Below are 24777 nucleotides of genomic sequence, written 5' to 3'. Positions count from 1 at the left end.
CCGAACAACAGAAAGGCAAGCTTTCGTGTCGTTTCAATAGTTCAGACGCTAAGATTTTTGCATGTTGTGTAGAAGAGAGCGAGTTCGATTCTTAGTCTACATCAACGATTTTTTGTCTAAATAACATTGAAATAGCTAAGTAACGTTGAAATAGAGTTTTACAAAGTCCTCAGATTACGTGTTAATGATCGCAGACAATACAAAATTACAAGTTATAATATTATAAACGTTAATCTAATGAATGCATTTACACCACTCGCACAAAACAATTTTTGTTAAAAGAGTGGCTTTGGATTATTTCATTCTCACCCCTTCAGTTGATTTTAACTATTTTATCTATGTGTTTGCAATAGTGTTTAATTCAATGTGCATTCAATTTTATTCATGTCATGATTGAATGAAAAAGCACTGTTGCAGTTATTGACTAATTACATATATTAATACTAATTATTAAATGCAGCTGTTAAGTAACCAACTGCAGTATCTTTTGCAAAATCTTGAATGTTAAAGTTGTCAATAATATTTCTGTACTATATACTATAAGACGTTAAAAGAATTTGCAATAGATTTGGGATTCTCTACTTTATAATCACTGGTTTTAATGAAAAAATATTTTCTTTCTTAGAATATCTACAAGTTTAACTTTAATAATATTTCGAATAGCTTTAATTGCATTATCTGAATTTTGTACTTTTCTATTCAAATGTATTCTATTTCCCTCTTTCATAAGTTCTGATAAATTACACTGCACTTCTTGTAGTATTTACGAACATGAGGATCATTACATTGCAACTCATTACATAGAGATTCTTCTTTTTAATAGATGAGATTTTTTAGTCCCTGCGTTATCTACATTTTTTTACTCTTGAATTTTTTCACAACATTGAATGGAGAACATCCACTGAAGTGATTCTGAAATTAAGTGAAAAATACAATACATTTACTCTTAATATCAGTAGTACCAGTACAATATACGTTTTTTCAAGATTCATTTTGTAGACATAAATGTAAATAAACACTAGATACAGCATTTACGACCCTTTTTTAGTTTTTAAATTAATATTTTGAAATTGTTCAGTGACATTCGAAACACTTTGGATTTGTTTATCATGTTCAGACAAGCCATTGATTATAGATTCTGTCGAATAGAAATTCAGTCTAATTCTGTGTACAAAACATTTATCAATGGCTGTGCTACTTCAGCTTGTATGCTGGTGGAAAAATTACTCTACGACTAAGGTTTTCAGTGTCAAGGAGTGAATTTAATTTACTTTTACGGAAAGGTTCCGAGAGATAATCTATGTCACTACAGAATAGCCACCTATGCCCACCAACACCCTCGAAATCGAGACGAATTGTGGAATCAAGTTGTTGACGCCTGGGAAGATCTCGCCGGGGATCAGAACTTATTCCACAATCTCGTGACATCCATGCCGTATTGACTTAGAACTGTAATAGAAGCTGATGGCATGTGGACAAGATTTTAAGATAACAGGTCTCTTTTTGTTTCTTATGATTTTGGTTTGAGGAAGAATACTTTCAACTTCCGAGTAAGATTTTTTTCGACGAGGTTCAGCCCTCTTGTAAGACCCAGAAATTGTGCATAAATTATTCCATATTTTTCGACAAATTAGACAGTCGAGGAACTCTGAACCAATTAATTACACCTCAATAAAAAAAGTTTTACCTGGGATCGAATACGAGACATTTCGGTTATACAGTGGACAGTGAAACCGACACGCTACTATATGAGATACTGAGACAAGACAGTTACAGCAGCAGTCCAGAACGTAGATCCCTTAGCAGGCATTTGCCATTCGGTACAGAGAAGCAATGATATTCTGTGACTCGAGTTATGTTGTGAAATCGTGGCCTTTAAATGGCTATCTTCTTCGTGGCCTTTATTCTGGTCCTTGTCCTTGTTGTATTTGCATGGTACTTATTGTTACGTCGATATCGAGTGAACCGCGCTGCAGAACTTTAACTTCCGACGACCAAGAGTCGTCTCATTCCTTTTATGGGTAACTGTACCTTTAGGCAAACAAAGAATATGCATATGAATAGTTCATGATCCCACTCGCAATAGTTACAGAATAAGTGTTAAATATCTGCGAAAAGAGAAATATTTTTGATAGAGGTATGAACTTTACACCAATATGATATTACACATTTTTTTTACATACAACATGAGCTATTCGCTCTGGAAATCTGCAGGGTTATTTCACTTCCATCCTATGTGTATATGTAATACTTCAATTTGTATTGTACCTCATTTTCCGTAATTCTTTTTATTCCAGCTCTAGTCCTATGCTGGCAACACAGTTCGAACCCACCTACGCACGCAGGGCTTTTCCCTGTTTTGATGAGCCAGCACTGAAGGCTAGATTTCAAGTTAATTTAGCAAGACCCAGAAATTATTTTTCCTTAAGCAACATGCCTTTAGAAAGAAGCTCTGAACCTGTGTAAGCTTTATTTAGTATAATTTTCTTTAGAATCGTGTTAAATTTGTATTTAATCGAGTGATTTATTTTATTTCATGAATACAATTTTATTTATTGTGTATTTACTTATTTACTTATTTATTTATTTATATATTTAAATCTTTATTTATATATTTATATATATTTATTTATTGATTTATTTATGTATTTATTATATTTATTTATATATTTATTGATTTATTTATTTATGTATTTATTTATTTATGTATTTATTTATTTGTTTATTTATTTATTTATTTATGCAAATTTACTATGCTTACTGTGTTATTATCAATAATGAACCTAGTGTGATTATATACTTCAATATGTTACATTATGTATTTCAGTCCAGAGATTGGGGGCAGAATATGGGATTCATTCAAAGAATCACCACCCATGTCTACATACCTTCTGGCATTTGTTGTATCGTCAACTCTAAAGAATATTTCCAATTCAGACGGGAAGTACAGTGTTTGGATGACAGAAGATAAATTATCATATGGGGAATATATATTGGACCTGACACAACCACTAATTGAACACCTTGAAAACTATACTGAAATCAAGTATGAGCTACCAAAGCTAGATCAGGTAGCTTTACAAGATTTTCCATATTTGGGGATGGAAAACTGGGGTCTCATCACTTACCTGTAAGTTTTTAGTTTAGTAAAAAATGTAAAATACAAAGTCGCGAGAGAATGCAAAGAGCAAGAGCATATTTCAATATGATGATACAAACACAGAAAATATTTGTCGTAGACCCTGACAATATTTATCTCTTTAAAAATAAGTATTAAATTACATTACAAATATTAGCCTAGTTGTACCAAAATAGAAGAAATTTATGGCCGATATTATTCAATTTATCATTGACTAGATAAAAGATTCTACTAATCATGATTTTTCGTACTTCTTCTCAGTAGTGCAGAGTACTGAACCACGAATGTTACTATCTTACTATCTAAATACTTTCTCTTTATAGATATATAATTTAAAATGTTCGGAGCAGAAGATGTCAGATGATAGATAACATTAAGATAATACAGGGACATCATTTTATTTTTACTAACATTTCTGATATTAACCTGGCTATACCTTTGGATTAACGGTTGATAATCGGAAACACCGTTTGCTACCTCCTTCCTCGACTGGATTTCGATGATAGACTACTGGCGTAAAATACAAACAAATCGCTTTACTAGGTAGGTCTATAGGAGGGAAGAAAAGTAGTTCATCCATTTACGTAAAGTAGTAAATTACGTATTCATTATGCAGCGTACATTATACTGTCTACAGCACATTATCGTACAATATAGAAAATGAAGTTAAATTGAAAAATATTCATAATATGAATATTTAAACACAATTTTGAAAATGGTGGCCGTTCATTTCGAAAGAGACTTCAGTTATTTTTTGCATATTATCGCACTATAGACTATTACACCTAATCCAATTACCAGTTTCGTCCTTCGTACTAGTAACTCATGTTGAAATAATTCTGTACCTACTCTTCAAAAGAGTCCCTTACGTACTGTAAATGCAATCTTCTCTTCTGCCCGATCCGAAAAGATAAAATTACTCAGACATGCTATCTACTGTCCATCCAAGTGGTTTTGACTCAGGGTCGTAGAAAGGGGGAAATCACGTGACAATTAATTAACGAGGCCCTTTTATTTAAGTTATTTTAAACAGTTGTATATTATTACGTAATTAGACGTCCAATTCCTAACAGAAACTAATGTTTTCAGAAAATAGCTAAGAAGCCCAGCCACTAGTCTTTACAAACGGGCGAGAAGAAACGGGTGGGGGAAACAGGGATGCGACGTAGGCAAACTGACAACAGTACCTGTGCGAAAATTTGATTCAATATTGGACGCTCTTTCGTTACTAGAAAACGCGAACATATTTCTGAAACGTACTATACTCACTAATTCAGTACTGTTTGTGTTTACTACGATCGTAAGGCGACTTTGACTGTATACGCTTGGTCTGTGTGGAGAACGGTTGGAAGTTTACTGTTAGAGGGGGTGGGAGTGAAGTACATTCAAAAACTCACGTGCAATAAAAATTGAAGTAAAATTAAAATGATGTCTCTGTATATGGTTCGTACACGGAGACTAACAGAAAGGCAGAGAACAGGAAAGATTTGCCCTTGGGTACAAAACTATGAATGAATGTATGATTCTATGGTGTTCGGGGAAAGGGGATTGTCATTTTTTGCGCTAATGGAGTTTTATTTCTCAGGAGAATGCACAAGTTAAATTCTACATGTGGGTGTACAAAAAATAAAATAATACTAGCATTTGAAATTTTTATTTGTGTTGAAAATTATTTGCAATAAGAGTTCGATTTTAATTTTCATTTAATTCAAAACTCATTTTTATGAGTTGTGTCCCTATAGCCAAACACCATCGAATTTATTTTTTAATAATTGTTCCACATTTTTCAACGAGAACAAGCAATTAAAAATACTTGTAAATACATTTAAGTGTGCAAAAATATTCATACGTAGAAGTCAAGTCAATATTTCAAAACAAGAGTAAAGTCGAAAAGAATTTCATTTAAGACAAAAAATACAACTTTAGAATGAAAATTATTACAATCCATACCTATATTTTACTCCAATGAGACAAAAACAATTAGTATTTCTTGCATTTGTTTCATGTTCTAGGGAAGAAAAGATTCTTTACATGGAAGGAAAACACAATAGTGAAGAAAAGAAGGCTGTTGCATTATTGACTGGACACGAGATATCTCATTTATGGTTCGGAGATTTAGTCAGTCCAAAATGGTGGAAATTCACATGGCTTAATGAAGGATTTGCTACCTTCTTTGGTTTCAAAGCTGTTGCGAAGGTAAACATATATAAAATATTATTTCACATTGAAGGAGCTAAATGTTAAGTGCGCAAAATCTTTAGATATATTTGCCTCATAATAAATGTGTCACTTTCGTTTCTGGAAGAAACACAGCGAGTAAGCATAAGTTCGGAGTTCAAATTTTCAACCCATGAATTCGACGACAAATTTACAAGAGAGTTTTGCTAATAATGATCCCAATCACAGCTATTACTTCAGTACTGCTTTGTTCTTTCTTTCAATTGTATGTATATCTATCAATTCTTCACTTTAAAATGTGTATATTTGTAATTAGTTTTCTTAGCTCCTTGAATACTATTAATCGATTTCATGTACTTCAGTCACATTTTTTTTTCAAAGCGTCAAAACAGCATTTATTATAAAATACATATTCCATTCATTCAAAACTATTACATACATTAAACACTACTGAACATATCAAATAAATTAAACCAAGTGAATTTATTCCGCATGAACAACGTTCGTTTCGTGGGTTCAAAATTGCATTACAAGTAGGCAGAAAGAAGAAGAAGAAGAAGAAGAAAAGAGGAAGAAATTTAAATATTAATTAATTCATGCATTCATTCATTCATTCATTCATTCATTCATTCATTCAGTGTTCTGCCCAAGGGCAGGTCTTTCACTACAAACCCAGCTTTCTCCAATCTTTCCTATTTCCTGCCTTCCCCTTCGTTTCCTCATATGATCCATATATCTTAATGTCGTCTATGACCTGATATCTTCTTCCACCTCGAACTCTTCTCCCGTTCACCATTCCTTCCAGTTCATACTACAGTAGGCAGTTTCTTTTCAGCCAGTGACCAACCAATTTATTTTTCTCTTTCTGATCAGTTTTAGCATCATTCTTTCTTCACCCACTCTTTCCAACACAGCTTCATTTCTTATTCTGTCTGTCCATTTCACACATTCCATTCTTCTCCATATTCACATTTCAAATGCTTCTATTCGGTTCTCTTCACTTCGTCGTAATGTCCATGTTTCTGCCCCATACAAGATCATACTCCACACAAAGCAATTCACTAGTCTCTTCCTTAGTTATTTTTCCAGAAGTCCGCAGAAAATGCTTCTTTTTCTATTAAAAGCTTCCTTTGCCTTTTGCGACGGTTACCTGGTGCCACGAGTTGGTTGCGCCATTTGCGATGGTTGCACTCTTCTTGTTCTGCCGCGTCGCCGACAGAGCAGAAGTCGGTTTGCTCAGTTGGACGGATGCTGTCCCCCGGTAGAGGTGATCTCTTCTCAGGGACCTTGTGGTTTTGTGGGTGTAGGATATAATGTGATGTTTGTCATTCACACGAAAAGAAACCAAGGAGTAAAGTTCCACTAAGTATGTTTATTCGGGTCACGTCCCTTACTCGAGTCCAAGCGACGGAATACTGGCTGTTGTCTTCCGTGTGATCTCGGCAACGTAATTACCTCGTCTAACGTCAGTTTAAAATCGCTGCTACCACTTTTTGAATAATCACAAACTAAAAAGTGCGAAATCTCCACTTTATCACTTCGATCGGCTTAATGGCCGGGAACTATGTCAGAAACTCGATCGGCTCAAAATGCCGAGAACTTTATGACGTACGCGATCGGCTGGAAAACCGAGAATGGTATGATATACGCGATCGGTACAAGTGCCGGTAATGTTATGAGTACACACGCGATCGGCTCAAGTGCCGGTAATCCTCTAACGCACACGATCGGCTCACGGCCGGTAGTATTCTGAGTAAACACGCGATCGGCTCACGGCCGGTCATATTCTGAGGACGCGTCTCGGTACGCCGTCCTTTTAAATACTAGCTATGGTGACGCGCTCACCAGACGCTACTATTGTTTGCTAGCTTCAAACAACGCTACAAGCGCGTTCCTAGACAAGGAAAAACCCCCGCTTCTGAAGCTAAAGTTCAGTAACCTACCTCGCGTCTACTGGTTTTAAATGCGATAGGCGCCTGGCAGACGGCGTGAACAAAGTGCCTATTACACGCTTCGCTGATCCCCGACGCGTAGGTTGAACATCTCAAAGAAATAGAGAAATATCTAAAATGAAGCTATACTATGACTTATATAAAAGAAAAATATCTTCCTATAACTGGATCACCCGACTACAGCTTCACTTTGCTATCCTCCTTTTGACTTCCTGGCAGCAGCTCATAATACTGCTTATAGTGCACCCCAAGTATTTGAAGCTGTCCACTTGCTCTACTGCCTCATTTAGAATTCGCAAGTTTATCTTCTGTATTTTTCTTCCTATGACCATGTTTTTCATCTTATTTGCATTTATCTTCTTCTTCCCATACTGCTCTCAGCTGTCATTTAGCTCCAGTAGCATATCCTTTAGTGCCGTCTCCTCTTCAGCAAATCTTATACGCTTTATTCTTCTTACTCCTACTATCACTCCTTCTGTGTTCTGAAAACAGTTCTTTACTAAATCCTCCACATATATGGTGAACAGGGTAGGTGATAAAGGACATCCTTGACGTACTCCTCTCCCAATTTCACTACCTTCTGACATTTCTTCTCCTATCCTGAATTTGACTCGTTGTTTTATATAAAGATTACTGAACAGTCTTCTCTCTTTCCAATCCACGCCAATTTTCTTTAGAATCCCCATCAACTTAATCCAATCCACTCTGTCAAAAGTCTTTTCTAGGTCCACAAATGATACATACACATCTTTAGTCTTCTCTAGGTATCTTTCGCCGATTGTTCGTAGCAGTCCAATTGCATCCCTCGTACCTTTTCCCTTCCTGAAGCCAAGCTGCTCTTCTTCCAACTGTTCTTCTATTTTGGAATATAAACGTCGATTCAATAGCCTATTTGCAAGAGAATCTCCTCTGATTGCGATATTAGACTTATAGTCCTAAACTGCTTACAATTCTTGTCATTATTTTTCTTCGGTATTGGAATCAACACTGTTTCCGTAAAATCTTCAGGTCATTCGCCTTTCTGATATATTTCGTTCCATAATGATAGAATTTCCTCCTTGTCTTCACCCAAGCATTTCACTAATTCAATGGGATTCCATCAACTCCTGTTGCTTTACGATAACAAAGTGGATGGCACATTTTTAAATTGTTCTCTGCAGCATTTTCTAAGTCTGCCAACATTTCGTTTTCCAATAGGTTTATAATTACATATTCTAAATGGATACATCCTAAGAATACGGTATGTATCAACCAAGTGTGTCTGTTTATATTGTACTATTTATCTATTATATTACTTACATAATGCTTCATTTATACATATTGACTTCGTTTGCAATCTGACATGATATATCATGCTAAAGGTCGAAGTAATCTTATCTCTGCTTCTTCTATTTGATGAATTTGTTTCGTAGTAACTGTCCACATTTCAGACCCATTTTAACACTGGAATAACCATAACATTTTTATAATTTTAATATTTATCGGACTTCATATTTATGTACTAAATTTTAGCTTCCAATAGCAATTATTAACTTTGCATTGTTCCTCATGAAATAGTTATTCCTATAATGTGATAACTTTCAATACCTTATAATTCACGGAAAGAACTTAACTGAATGTAGCAAAATTATACAGGCCTACATATTCACAGGCCTCATATTTCAATAAAATATAATTTAAATGTCAAGATGAAGTCAAGAGTGAATAAATTATTTGGAACCAAGTTATACGTGGAATAAGAAAGTATGTGTCACCTTTGTATAACTTCAGGTGGAGCCTGATATGGATATTGAACAGCAATTCTTAATAGAGGCATATTATCCCGCTCTCGTAGAAGACAGTTTAAACAGTCAGCCTTTATCTTTTGATGTGATTGGTCATAGAAGTGGAGTGAGGAATTCATTTAAAAAAGACATTGCTTATCACAAAGGTGAGTAAGGTATTAACATCAATTTAGACCGAAATAACTGTTCATAGTATGTTAGTACTCTTTAACTTGAGAGACTGTTGTATTAATGCGCTTTCTTCCAAGTGATTAACAAAGCAGTACCGGTATATGATTACGGTCATTGAAGTATGTCCTTTTCCACGAGCACATACTTATCTCGTGTAAATGTACACACATGGGTAGATGAATAACCATTCACAACTACGGTTTTTTGCACATCAAGTCCCGACGACGCGGGCAATCTACTGGCCAAAATACGCGCTAGATACCGGCTTTATCGACCTTATTACTTAGTAATATTGTGCTTCTTTCTACAGGTATGTGAGTTTATTGTGATGTGATTCAAAATGACGTATTGTTGTGTAGCACTGTGTACTTCGAATAGAAAAAAAGAGTGGAGGAACAATATCATTCCACGAATTTCCGAGTGACATGGAAAGATGATTATGTCTCATGGTCATAATATTATACGAAATGGAAATATGAAAATTGGAGATTTATCCTTCGAAGAGGTGGAAAAATTAAAAAACCTTTGAGCAACAGTTACAAATATAAATTAAACTCGGGAGCAAAATTAAACGCAGAATAAATATGAGAAGCTTTTGTCATCTAGTCTTCTGTCAGAAAATCTGAAAGTTGGAATCTATAAAACAGTTATATTACCGGTTGTTCTTTATGGTTGTGAAACTTGGACTCTCACTTTGAGAATAAGGTTCTTAGGAAAATATTTGGTGCTAAGAGTGATGAAGTTACAGGAGAATGGAGAAAGTTACATGACGCAGAACTGCACACATTGTATTCTTCACCTGACATAATTAGGAGGATTAAATCGAGACGTTTGAGAAGGGCAGAGCACGTATGGGCGAATCCTGAAATACATATAGAGTGTTAGTTGGGAGACCGGGGGAAAAAGACCTTTGGGGAGGCCGAGACGTAGATGGGAGGATAATATTAAAATGGATTTGAGAGAGGTGGGATATGATGGTAGGGGCTGAAATAATCTTGCTCAGCATAGGGACCGATGGCGGGCTTATGTGAGGGCGGCAATGAACATCCGGGTTCCTTAAAAGCCAGTAAGTAAGTAAGCAAGTAGGTAATTAATTAATTAATTAATTAATTAATTAATTAATTAATTAATTAAGGGAAATATGCGAGAAATGGCTTAAAGTGATTTTACGCCAAGACTGTTCCAAAAGCAATTCCCAATCTTCAGTCGTTTGTAGTTTACTTTCAGCGAAGAAAATTATTCTAATAATGAGAAATTTAGACGATTAAAACCAAATGCTGTGCCAACAATATTCCCTCATTATCCTGGGTATAAAGTGACATAACAAAAGACCACGAGGAACAATTACTAAAACTAATCTCCCTCCACCCAAGAAACGCAAATATTTTAGTAACATTGGTTTTTCACTATTTGAACAAGATGTTCCGAGTGACTCAGCATCAGTTAATGATACTCCTTTATTGCCAGTTGAAAATGACCACAAAGCGACGCATCAGACGCTGTCAACTTTGACGAGCTAAAACGAAATATTAACAGATTGCATGTGAAAATTACAAAACTTAATCAGGTGTTACAAGAGAAGCAAGATGAGATAACAAAAACAACCAAAAAACTCTAATTAATTTAAAGAGATCCGTTACATAAAGAACTGGAAAATGTAAAGAAAGAGACGGATGAAGGCAATATTCATGCAAAATTTATTTTAGATCAGCTGCTTAGTCATCGAAAGAGAATAATAACAAGAATATATTAAAATTCGGTTGAGAAGCTCTTATCATCCAGTTTGCTGTCCAAAAATCTGAAAGTTAGAATTTATAAAACAGTTATATTACCGGTTGTTCTGTATGGTTGTGAAACTTGGACTCTCACTCTGAGAGAGGAACATAGGTTCAGAGTGTTTGAGAATAAGGTGCTTAGGAAAATATTTGGGGCTAAGCGGGATGAAGTTACAGGAGAATGGAGAAAGTTACACAACACAGAACTGCACGCATTGTATTCTTCACCTGACATAATTAGGAACATTAAATCCAGACGTTTGAGATGGGCAGGGCATGTAGCACGTATGGGCGAATCCAGAAATGCATATAGAGTGTTAGTTGGGAGGCCGGAGGGAAAAAGACCTTTAGGGAGGCCGAGACGTAGATGGGAGGATAATATTAAAATGGATTTGAGGGAGGTGGGGTATGATGATAGAGACTGGATTAATCTTGCACAGGATAGGGACCGCTGGCGGGCTTATGTAAGGGCGGCAATGAACCTTCGGGTTCCTTAAAAGCCATTTGTAAGTAAGTAAGTAAGTTCGAAAATTGAGCCGTTACTGTGTAGATGCCCTCTCTTGCAATGTCAATTTGTGAAGAAGACGACCAAAAACGACTTGCTAATATCATTACTGTGAAATCTGTTAGGCCGCTTCTAGATAACATTGCAGCAGCTTTAACTGAAAAGCTTGTTCCTTCGAATAATGCGGCTTATAATCCACTGAGTCGCAAAATATTGAAACTATGATTCTTGAATCTGCAGTATCAAGTGGAATGTATCAGTGCAGTGAGTGAAATTATAAAACTTAGTACAGGTTATTGTAAATAATTACCCATGTGATTACTTTGAAATATCGCAGTTTAGCCTAGGAGTGCTACCCAGCGAATGAACTACAAAATTACGCCTCTGTCATCATGTTTCTTAAACTAAACTGATTACTATATGTTACCTTCCCTGCTTTTAAACTCACGCTTTTACCATAATTAACAGAATTAAACATAATAATACTTATTATTTTCTTATTTATTATTTACTAGCTAAAAGCACCCGGCGTCGCACGGGTTTTCCTTTCTGCTTCTATTTGTAATTAAACTGGTTATTGCATTTTCTGAAATCTCGGAAACCTAAATATAGACAACCAAAACGAATTGTCTTTACTAAGCTAAGACGAATCTTTACGTAACGTCACTTACATGAATTGATGAACTCCTTAGCGAAATGCCTGCCAAGCGTTAACTCAATTTAAAACAGTTGTAAATCAGATACCGAAAAGAAAACATGTCTTATGTGCCTGATGTTCAACGGTTTTATATTTATATATTTATTTACCTTTATTTATGTATTCTGGTGTAGTTCCACAATGCCAGAAATACAAATCAAAATAATAGAAAATCAAACTATGAACAAAGTAAAACCCAACGATTCCTTTTCAACTTTCTGATCAGTTTCAGCATCGAATCAATATGTACATATATAATTTAATTTATATTGGAAGATTTTTTACCCCTTGACCGCTGTACACCCACTTATATCATACCTAGTTTTTTTTTTTTTTTTTTTGTAAATATGACTTGGAAAACTATATCTCAGAAATTCAGAACATAGTATATTAATTCTTATTTTATACACAGAATACAGATACAATATAAACTTGCAATAAGTCATTTTTTTAACATAAAGACTAATATTCTGAGAGACGTATAGGCTTAACGGTATTTTAGAAATTAAGAGATTGTTATTTCCACAACGCATAACATACATTAGCAACGTGATTATACAGATAGAATTTCGCAGTAACATATTTTCGGACGTGAACCACAATATTTTGAGAGACGTGTATTTTAGAACTAATACAGTGTTATTTTCAGTCGCCTTATGTACTGTACTTTCACATACTACATTAGCAACATGACAGAAATATCATTGAATTGCATTTTGATATGTGTATTTTTTCCCCACTCCTTTGTTTAAAATATAGTCGAGGATGTGAAAAACATGCAGTTTTTAAGTCAATGTCTGCAACTTTGAGCGACTGTCCTTGAGCTTCATTTCAATATGGCCATTACAAATGCTAGTCGCACTGAAATTGCAGTTGCTTAAAATCGAATGGGTATCATAGCAATACGTCAGATAAAAACATCTTCTCCTTTCGTTTTTCCAATTAATATTGCCACTTCTATTACGTTTCGCATGATTTCTTCACACCAATTGCATCGAGGAATTCATAATACGGTCCTGGACTGCGTAAAGATACATATTGCATGAATTATCTAGTTTTAGCCTTCATGATGTGTAACAACAATGTAATATAATTTCGTGTTAAAATTTCCAAGGCCTCATGAAAGTCGATGTTGAATACAACAGACAATAACAAAAAAAACAATTGAATGTAGATGATTTTTGCATTTTAATAATGTACATGAATTTTGAACTATTTATTTTCATTGTTTATATTTTTAATTAGTTTAACTTCCATTTGCACAATTTTAATGTAGCCTATGTTCTTCTCCTGGTTATGAAGGTTAAATGTGCAAACTTTGGCACATATCGGTCAAAGCGTGTAGATTTGTATAGAGAACATACACACACACACATACATACATACATACATACATACATACATACATACATACATACATACATACATACATACATACATACATACATACATACATACATACATACATACATACATACATACATACATACATACATACATACCCACATTCAATTTTATATATTAAGATAAGTGTCATTATTACTCTTTAATCATTTAAGTTAATTCATATTGAGTATTTGTTCTGTGGACACCAATCCTTGGCAGACAGCGTCTCGTGGGGGAATTGAGATATTAACCAATTTCAGAATAAGTTTACTATTTTCAAGGCCATATACAGAGAAGCGAAGGTAGCATCAAGTCGGCCGTGGATGAACTGATGACGAACAAAAACGCTACGAGCTTATGCATCAACCTAATAATTTTCTATGTAGAGATTAATTTTTTGGTCCTATAGAATTATCTGTGACAGTTAATGACAAAACTAATAATTTGCGTTTGTCGTACGACCTTGGAATTGTTAGTAAGTTGTTCTTCGGCTATGTTAATGGGACTTCTGAAAATATGCTAGATTTTTCTTCTAATTATTATTAAAGGCTACAAGAATGATCACTACATTTCCATGCTAACTTCGAAATAAAAGTAAAGATTCTTTTAAAATAGCATACCCTGTTGTCTGTCGAAAATGTAAGGAACAGTTTACTAGAAAATTTGAGCCCACCGCAATAATTTCAATCCTTGAAATAGCTATCTACGTTGCTTCCAAACATGTAAGTAATTCATGGTAGAAAGGATTTCAGGAGTTAGGCTTAGCATGTGAACATAAAACAACTTTGTCACGGGACACTGGTTAACTTGAACTGAATTTGAAGGAGGAGGTATTACGACTCAGCACTGCGACTTTATTAGATCTATTCCGCTGAACCTCAAGCTACGCGCATTTCCAAACCTACACCGACTGACTACATCAAGGTTCGTTGCATACCCAGATTTCGAGCAGACAACCCCACTTGCTCCTAGGCCAGCTCTCTCTATGCATCGTCAGTCGGCGTTCGGGGTATGCTATGGAATGACGACGGAATGAAGAGATGACGGAATCACAGTTTAGTATAAACAATTGCGAAGCTCAATACTTACTAAATATGCAAACATAGACAGTTGAAATAAGCATCCATAGATAGTTGCTAGCCACCAGGATTGCTACTATCGCCTCATCACAGACTCTTTCCCTAGCAGACGATAAAATGTATTGTACTTTTGATATCGTGTTCTTCTGAAAAATTAACACCTTCCTTCCACTATTGAAATACGAAATACATAATGTTTATATATTATTTTCATAAAGTATATATTATATTTTATAAACTCACCTTAGATCTTTCGGAAGAAGAATAACTCTGACCTCTTGTTCTTAGAATTTATAGTGCTACAAACGTCTCCTTGTCCCATATTATTATTCAAATTATTGTATTTTAGCCATTTACAGTTATTACAACCGATAACGAACATTTCACAGTTCACACAACTTTTCACAACAATGCGAAATACGGCACAGTCAATGCCTTTTCGATCTAGACTAGGCCGTAATATATGTTCGGGTTTTCTATTTCAGTGTATGCAGCTCAGTGTATTATTGTATTATAACTTTATTGCGTATCATAGCTAAGTTTTATTTAGTGTAATGTGTCCATAAGTTGCCTTTACTTCTTGTTGCATAATATTTTGTAGAAATAATTACAAAACTGTGTTATTTTAATGTAAAGAGAATTTTACATGTTAACATAATCTTTTCGCTTCAACATTTTAAGTTTAGAATGGAAGCTATTTTGAGGTTTAATAAAAAATAATTTATATTGTGATTTAATATAGCACATCTACCTTCCTTAATAAAGACAGAAAATTTATCATACCACTCCTATGAAATCAGTGTACGTACGATTTTTACTTCGTCTCTTAAGGTAGTAGATAAATACAATAATTCAATACTCAATTGTAGTATTAAAATACAGACAAATTGAATGTGCGGAGTATCATACATGACATTATGCTTAATTATAATGTAATTATAATTGCGAATTTAGGAATATAAGATATAGTAAACATAACCTATAATATTTCCATATGAATGGCAGGGCATTGGAGACAACTAAAATTAGAAAGAAAGGGGCAACTGGGACAATAAACATAACCTATAATTTCAACATATCTAAATATCCGTGCGCTGCAACTGAAAATTATTGAATCGTGCACAGATGAATGTACAAGAATTTCGCAATATTTAATCGAAATAAAGGCAAGTATTACACATACGAATAACGTAATTTTCACACCAAAAATAATATTTCATCTTAACTCGCAAGTGATTTATGTCTGAAGTGTCTCACAGTCATTGTTTTAAATTTTATTAATGCAATTACACTACATTTTAGAGAAATATATATGTTACTCTTTATGCATTCCAACTAATTTGTATGGTTGAAACGCCTCCCTTCGTGATCAGGTTAAGCGAGTTACATGGCCTGCCTTACGGCCTGTATTAGATCACGATGGCAGTGACACAGTCTATTGTTCCTAGTACTCACAGCGCTCCAAGCGGCTAGCAACTATCGCGAGAAATGCAAAAAAAACATCCCAAGCTTCGCAACTGTTACGGAATTATGTAGACGCCTAACATGGAGAAACGGGAGAACCCCCAACTGCGAACGTGTGCTCCACAAGTGTCACTATGGATTTTTCAATGAAAAATCTCAGGGCTTACCGGGACTCGAACCTAACTGCCTAAATAACAGGCTAAAGGTCTGATCACTCAGTCACCGCACCGCACCGGACCAGGACAATAGTTATACTATGTGTTAGGGTTGATTTAATCAGCACAAAATAAGAGATTCGTTTGCCTTTGATCTGATGCTCATACAACCTCAAAATGATGAGTAATGAAATGTAATGTTCTTCTTACTTAGTTGACAATTGATGAGAATGAGTCATCTCCTTCCTGTAACTGTATCAACGGATGGGTGCCAATCTTTCCATTCGCATTTTAGCTCGTGTTTCAATTCTTGTCAACCATAGATACAAATTTTTGTGGACCAGTTAATCTAACCTCTCATCATATCAAGATTTACATAAAAGTCAATACCATAAAAAAACTATATTATATGGGGAAAAATCCGCATACAAAAAAGAACTGATCTACGTTCTAAGACAAATGCCTGATGATAAAAAAAATGTATCATTCAAAATTCTTATAAGTGTTTCATTTTCGCCAAACAGTACTAATACTTAATCATTATTTCATAAACTCAGAAGAAACTCTTCCAAATATTTTGGGTTTTGGCAGTCTGTGGAAATATTTCAAAATCAGTTCACTTTACATAGTAAGCATTCTGTTTATTTTTAGTGGAGTTTATTTATCTTATCAGTGACACTGACAACCACCCATGTATACTGCCCTTCGTAACCACTTACAGTGGACTCTCCTAAGTTCGACAGAACAGAGTTGAAAGCTCTGTCCAATAGGGCAGTGGGTGTGGCAGGTGAAATGAATACAAATTCTTATTGGTTATCAATCAACGAATACAGTACTGTACTTGCATTTCCTGCCCGCCCCGAGACTTGTGTATGCGCTTATAGTGCCACAGTGGGTTTCGACAGTTCCGTCTCACAAACGGCACAATTCTCAAATAGAAAAAGAAGAGTTCATTAATTTAAAATCAGTGATCAATATGGATGTCCTAATCAATAAAATTCTCCACTTTCCTTTAACAAAACACAGAACCAATTTCCATTCAAATGGTAAACCCATTTCTTAGTACCCGTATAGGGACGTGTCTAATTCTCCTACGTAAGCAGTCGAACTTGATTTTTGTCCAACTTAAGAGCTTCCACTGCATTTTGTAAAAAATAATTTTTTATTTAACGACGCTCGCAACAGCCGAAGTTATATCAGCGTCGCCGGTGTGCCGGAATTTTGTCCCACAGGAGTTCTTTTACATGCCAGTAAATCTACTGACATGAGCTTGTCGCATTTAAACATAGGCTACTTAAATGCCATAACCCTGGGTTGGGATAAAATTCGCAACTTCGGGCACAGAAGGTCAGCACTCTACCGACTGCGTCACCCAGGACGATAACAACTTGTATTGTTTTATTATTGTTGAAATAAACATTTATTTTTTTCGTGTGTTGCATTTCAATAGCATGGTATTAAGCAAAGCATGGTAATTACATTTTGCTTTAAATCGGAAAAATGTAGACGATAATGACGTCTAGAAGTCTTCAAACGCGTTATTAAAAAAAGTAGGAAAGTGCTGGAAGATTATTCACGTCAAGGTCGGTCGGTTTCCGCGAGGTTAAAGGAAAAGGAAGAGGATATTAATCACTGCGATACGGGACAGACCAAGCTACTAGCAGATGTCTTGGAGTTATCAGGAAAGAAGTACACTACGTCTCTTTCTTCCTTATCAGAATTCAAGGAATTAATACATAGAATTGATTCTTTCTTCTGGCTCTGGATCTTACCAGATTCTTTTTACAAGGCATGTAATTTAGAAATTCTTCTAACACACGATCAGAAATCATACTGTTTATATCCAGTGGCGGTGCGTCAATAAGAGCACAAGAGCACGTGAACACCTTGTTTCCATTAAAGCACGACTAGTTTTATTATTTTGATATCGTATTGACGTAGTGGGGATATATAATATCAGAATCGAGTATTTTAAACTTCCCGCATTTTGCATAAACTTCTTATGTAAACCTGGCGACATCCGTTCACGTACAAGCCATGCTCTTTTCAAGAAGGTTACAGGAATTTCACGCATGCGCGGGAGAAAATTGTCTTTCGCTGGCCGTTTATGACTCGTCAAGAGCACAAAGCGTTAAGTGAACAGAGAATCTATCCTACAGATGTCAGGTGCATCGATGCCTATCGTTCACGTGGTATATCTCGAGGAGGAAATTTAATAGCCTATAGGTGTCAGCATCTCACTGTCAGAACGTTTACTTTATGTGGGTGTGTGTACAGTGCTGCTACAAGAGTGTAGTTTGTGAATTAATATACTATAGCATAGTTTGGCTTTCAAATACGTGCTGGCTGAATATGATGGTGGTATGAATTTCAATATCTGTATGTGGTGTGCATTATTTAAGAATAATATTTACTGGCATGTATTCACAGTAATCAATCTATGCGAATGGGATTACAGTATTGGTATAGGCAATAGTGTATCAGTGTGTTGTGAACCAAAATATATTACTGAACACAGGCTTTTGTAAATAACGGCACTGTGGTATGTATTAATTTTTAACAAACGTAAACAATGAATTCTGTTCAAGTAATTTTGAACAGTAAAGAACTGGGTAAACTGGCTTACCAGGAAAAATTGGAAATAAAAAGACTGAGTTTAATTATTATTATTATTATTATTATTATTATTATTGTTACTATTATTATTATTGTTACTATTATTATTATTATTGTTACTATTATTATTATTGTTACTATTATTATTATTATTATTATTATTATTATTATTATTATTATTACTACATGTTGTTTTGAATTTATATACGGTTTTCACGGTAGTGAAATATTGGAACCATGACATTTCATATTAGGCTAAACGTACTATTTCAAACTCTCTTCGATTTTGGAACACAAAATTGTGAACACACGCAATATTTTATCACAAGCCTCCACTGTTTATATCCTGTCTCCGCCTGATCAGGCAGTTCTTTATCTCTGTTACAATTTTCCCCGTATTTAACTTGTCTTGATACAATCGCTCCTGTCTAACTTTTAAGTGTTATTCTGACTAAATCGCATTTGTGATGTTTCCAATCTCCGCTCAACAGTTTTGCTCAAGGTTCATATTTCACTACAATATTTCAGAACTGATTTTATCGTAAAATTACCTATCTTTTATTTAATTTCACAATTCATTTTATTTAAAAATGGCTAAATCATTCCTTTCAACTTATTTTAACATCCCGATTCCTGAGGCATTTGTTGTTTTATTTATAAAGTTCAATATAATTGTACACTTAAAAATGAAATCACTGACATGAGGAAAAATGCTGAAATAAATTCTGCAGGTTACAGTTAGGGCACAAATGCAAGTATATTACACTATACTTCGGGTCTCTGCACATACATCTTATATCATAATCTTGTATGAAGTATACTGTACTCTCAGCACTCATTCATTCATTCATTCATTTATAATGTTCTGTCCAAGGGCAGGTCTTTCACTGCAAACCCAGCACTCTGCAGTCTTCACTATTTTCTCCCTTACTCAGGAGAATATATTTCATGATTTTTTCCATGTAAACATATACAGAGTGTTAAAAAAAAGCTATCTAATATTTTAGGAGGTGCTAGTATGCATCAAAACAAGAAAAAATGTCTAATAAATATGGGTCCTACAACCGTTGCTTACGAGATTATACAAGCTGGCGCATAGAGCTTGAAAAACGAGTCTGAAGTGGTTCCCTCGTAATGCCAATTCCGCCGCTCGGAGCGCTGTTCTGCCCTATATAGCAGAACACTTAAAAGACATTGACATTTGGGACATTTAAAGGACTCACCATTGCTTATTATATGCTTCGTACAATATTTTATGGACAATAGACGTAATTTGCAAACTTCTACTCCTCAATTATATTACAATAAAAGGCTGTCATTCTTGATATTAAAACATATTACATATAAGCTGAGGGACTGTCTGCTCTGTACTTCAGTTCATACACCAAACATTTCCGGAAATAAATTAACTTGACATCTTACATATACGCACTATAGCCTACCCTTTTCACCTAATATTATTAATATTGTTATTAAATAAGACATTGCAACTAATTAAGGTACTGCATTATCTTTAATTTCCTTGAATTCATAATTAAGCATTTGCAAGAAGGCGTAACTTTTCCCTCTCTTTTAAAAAAATACGAACGTCACAATAATTGAGAAGTATAATTATTACACGATTTTTCTTGCAGTGGTGAAAACATTTCTATAGGCCTATTGATTAATCTATTGAGCACAGTAATAGTAAACGCTGTAGTATTCTTTTCTGAAGCCAAGATTTTCGCAAGAACTGAAGTGCGACACATGTAAAGATGAGGAAATGTCCCTCTTTCTTTTGGGAAAACTTGTGAAGCCACTACTGGACAATATTGCCAAAGATATTTCCAGTAAATACGAAGTGATTAGGAAACTTAATCAGAAGCCCCTAAATAGAAAAGTGCTGAAAGTGCAATAAACTGGGCCATTTCTTAATTACATATAGAACACTGGAACTGACTATCTACAAGGACCCTCGTGTTATAAATATTATGATTATTTCAGATTGTGATACAGTTATAAGCGTACATTCCTAAAATTTAAAAGTAACAATGAGGATGCCCTATGCTATAGGAAAGTTTTAAACGTGTACATTTAACTTTTTTATGAATGATTTCCTGATCAAGATTTTCATTAACTATGTGCCAAACTTTTGAAGTGAAGAGTGCAGTAAGAAACTGTTGGACATCTGATCAGTATTTTAATCATGTGCTGGTTACAGTACATTAGATGTCTTCTCGAATATACCTGATGAGGTATGTATATGAAGTTTGTATCGTCAGTATTCAAGTAGCCTACTTATGTATGTAATTTTTATTATCTGTACAGAAAAAATTTAGCTTACGCGATAGTATGAAGTAATCTCTCACGAAATAACAAGGAAGGGAAAGGTGCTTAAATTAAAATATTGAAAACAGGATGATAAGAAGAAAATAATTTTTACTTCCTTTCAATTATTAATGAAACCTGGCCACTCACCATTCGCAGTTGATTTCTATGGTTACAGGTCTATTCTTCATATTCTGTAGCTTTCAATAATTTCTAAAATAAATATTACGCCTACTTAGCTCTTGTAAAACGAAATTTTCACTTTCACTTTCAACGGAACACTCACTTATATTCAGTTCTTGTCTCTTGCAGTAAATTATCCATTTGTGATCATCTTTCCAATATAACCTCCCATTGAAACGACCACTTAAAATCATGAGCTAGAATTTATTATTTTAAAAACATTTCCACGTACATACTGTTATAATTGTTATGAACCACAATACAAAAGACAACACTGTGAAATTGGATTAATTTACCAAGATCAACATCAATACCGGTAGTATAAAATCACATATAGGCCTCGGCTATATTATTTCATTACTTTATGGTCTTAATTAGAAGAATTAATTTTGAAGAATTTACAAATATGCTGAAATAATTTATGACACCTCTTATAGAAATGTAAAAATATGTATGTACATTTTGAAACAATGGGTATAGCACCACTTGAAAATGTTGAGCACTTTAACACTAACTTGTAAATTGTTCCATCACGTTGTCTATAGTGTTCATTTAATGTAGCACTTTTAGAATGAACGTGGTTCACATACATAAGAAGAAATGACGATGGAATGAGTCGAAGACATACAGTTTTCTTTAATTTTTAGCAAATGATGAAGTTGAATATATACTGTTACTTCATATCCTAACATAAGTAGAGTTGCCACCATAGATGTAACACCTCCGTAACACCTGAAATGAATATAAAATAAATTAATGTATTGGTAATGATACAAGAGATACAAGAATAAAAAGAAATTAGGCAAGACATAACCTCACAAAATTACAAACACATGCTAAAAAAAAAAAAAAAAAAAAAAAAAACTTTACGTATCCGTATATAATAAAACTAGATATTCTAGATATAATTTGATTCACACGATAACCACCTCAGCCTATTTCGCAGCAGCCATTAGTTACCAGTTTGAGGTGTATTACCTAATCTCATACTAACCTTGTTAAGTTCTCTTACCTAATTCACTGATAATTACGTAACAATACACAGGTCTAAAATACAGACGAATACACATTAATTGCCTAATAAGTACAGCATGAAAATAATTCATTACTTTTGTCGGTATTTTCTAAAAGAGAAAGGGAAAACAGTAACAACATTATCTTCAATGTTTACATCACGTCGTTCACATTTTCATTAGGCCTATATCAGTAATGCTTGGTAAGTGAAACAATGCATGAAATTATTTTACATTTCGGGTCACATCATTCGAGAGTCGGAAAATGCAATTCGCCACTTTTAACATAGCATTGCTTGTTATATGAGAGAACTTTGACATTTACCTTAACCTATAAATATACGACCTGTTGGTACAGAGTTCTTCACATAGCAAAACACAGACAATTTTCGAATATAACTTAGCTGAACAAACTTCAAATAACACTGTAATATGCTTGGCATATTTGTAATATTCGTACTCAATGAGTAATGCACAATTAATCGAACTATTTTCACGATGCACAATGCTTTGTAATGGTACTATTCATCATTTCATAGGGCAGAGAGGCGAACCTAGCGGCAGAAATTGTCATGACTCACAGAGACCTACTCTCGATCGTGCTATGCGCCAGCTTGTGTAATCACGTAAGCAACGCCTACAACACATACTTTCTGAGATCTGAACACTTGTTCATAGGAGGTGCTCAATGTGACGTCACATATCATTTTAATAGCTCAGAATAGAATTCAGGATTGCAAATTTAATGTCAGTCGCATCATTGTTTCATTATCTCATTTTAATATTTCCATTCTTCGTTTCCTACTAGTCTGCTTATGAATGCCAGATATTGTTACAAGGAACTAGACTATTCAACATTATTATATTATTATAAATAGTATTTTACACGACATGAGAACGCATGGGGACATGGAGGTAGACCTCTATGCTTTCATGACCTTAGCACTAGAATAAAATAGTTTGGTTGACCTTTCTCTCCCGAAAAATATCCCATACTCTATTTTACAAAAAGGCTGAATGGCTGAATTAAAATGGCCTCATCACATTACTTATCTTTGTAAGACGCTTCGTAAAACAATTTATAAATTCGTTAATCTTAACTTACCCATTAGAGTTCTACGAAATGTTTATTTGGCCATTATTCAGTCTATCATTCAATATGGTATAATTCTTTGGGGTGGAAGTACAAAACTTAATCTTAGTCCGTTCAATTTACTACAAAAACGAATAATTAAAATTTGTTTGAAGAAACGTTTCGATTATCCAACTAAATTAATTTATTCTGAATTTAATGTATTTAATATTAAACAAATTTATAAGTATACGCTGTTAAAATTTTATCATAAAAATCGTAATAAGTTTGTATTACAGACACATAATTATGACACAAGACGAAATATTAATTTAACATTAGTAGAACCAAATGTCTCACATCTGCTGGTCTAAAGCATAGTATTAATTTTGGCCCCGGTTGTAACAATCCTTTAGCTAAATTACACCCAGAACTTCTAAAATGTAACCCACTAACATATAACAAGAAAATTAGAAACGTGTTAAACATCTTCAATTTGATTAAATAAATTTATAGCCTATGTGTATGATTTAATCAGCCTATATTATATTTGTATTCTATAATTTTGAAAAAAAATATATATATATACAGGGTGTTTAAAAATACGGGGCATAATTTCAGGTATGTATTTCCCACATGTAGACAATCAAAATAGTTCATTACAACATGTGTCATTTCCGAGTTATGGCCTTCACAACATTGAAATTTATCGGAACGTTTTTCTTTCCGCAGGTCGTTGTCATTACAGAAGATGTTCAAAATGTCCACCTCCTGCTTGAATACAGACTACATATCGATGTCTCATTGGCCTGTGAACACGATCCCAAACTCCAGGAGTATTGCGTATGTCCTCAGAACATGCCACAATTCGATTCCGAAGGGGTTCCAAATCAGGCACCGGAGACGAATAAACCAATGATTTTAAATGGCCCCACAAGTAGAAATCGAGAGGGTTCAGATCAGGTGAGCGTGGAGGCCAAGCAATTGGGCCACCTCTACCTATCCATCGATCAGGAAACCTTCGATCCAAGAAGAAACCTTCGAGCCGTACGACTGAAGTGTGCAGCAGCGCCATCATTGCAAGAAGTGAATGTGTTGACGATTGATCGTGGAGTGTCTTCTAAAACATGAGGTATGGTGTTTTCCAGGAAGTTTGTGTACGCCTGCCCCATAAGTCTGTTTACAAGTACATGGGGTCCAACTAATCGATCACCAATGATACCGGCCCACATGTTGAGGGAGAACCGCACCTGGTAATGAGATGGAACAGTTGCACGTGGGTTTTCATACGCCCATACATG

The 24777-nt window shown here is 34.6% G+C and overlaps 1 protein-coding gene and 1 long non-coding RNA gene across 2 annotated transcripts in view; one reads left to right on the top strand and one right to left on the bottom strand.

Moving 5' to 3' along the window:
* Window positions 1-24777, top strand: part of LOC138691197 (putative aminopeptidase-2) — a 155663-nt gene that overhangs the window by 12844 nt on the left and 118042 nt on the right. Inside the window, exons 3-6 of the mRNA XM_069812984.1 lie at window positions 2298-2462; window positions 2828-3130; window positions 5152-5335; window positions 9040-9199. Coding sequence (XP_069669085.1) covers window positions 2298-2462; window positions 2828-3130; window positions 5152-5335; window positions 9040-9199 — 812 coding nt within the window. The remainder of the gene's footprint in view (window positions 1-2297; window positions 2463-2827; window positions 3131-5151; window positions 5336-9039; window positions 9200-24777) is intronic.
* On the bottom strand, window positions 21737-23035 carry LOC138691199 (uncharacterized). The gene is made up of 2 exons (XR_011329762.1): window positions 22730-23035; window positions 21737-22123 (listed from the first exon to the last, which is right to left on the bottom strand). It is a non-coding gene; the product is annotated as an uncharacterized lncRNA (long non-coding RNA).

This window comes from Periplaneta americana, chromosome 16 (assembly GCF_040183065.1).
Source record: "Periplaneta americana isolate PAMFEO1 chromosome 16, P.americana_PAMFEO1_priV1, whole genome shotgun sequence".
In the NCBI taxonomy this organism is placed as follows: Eukaryota; Metazoa; Arthropoda; class Insecta; order Blattodea; family Blattidae; genus Periplaneta; species Periplaneta americana.
This window is presented reverse-complemented; position numbering and strand designations above follow the sequence as displayed.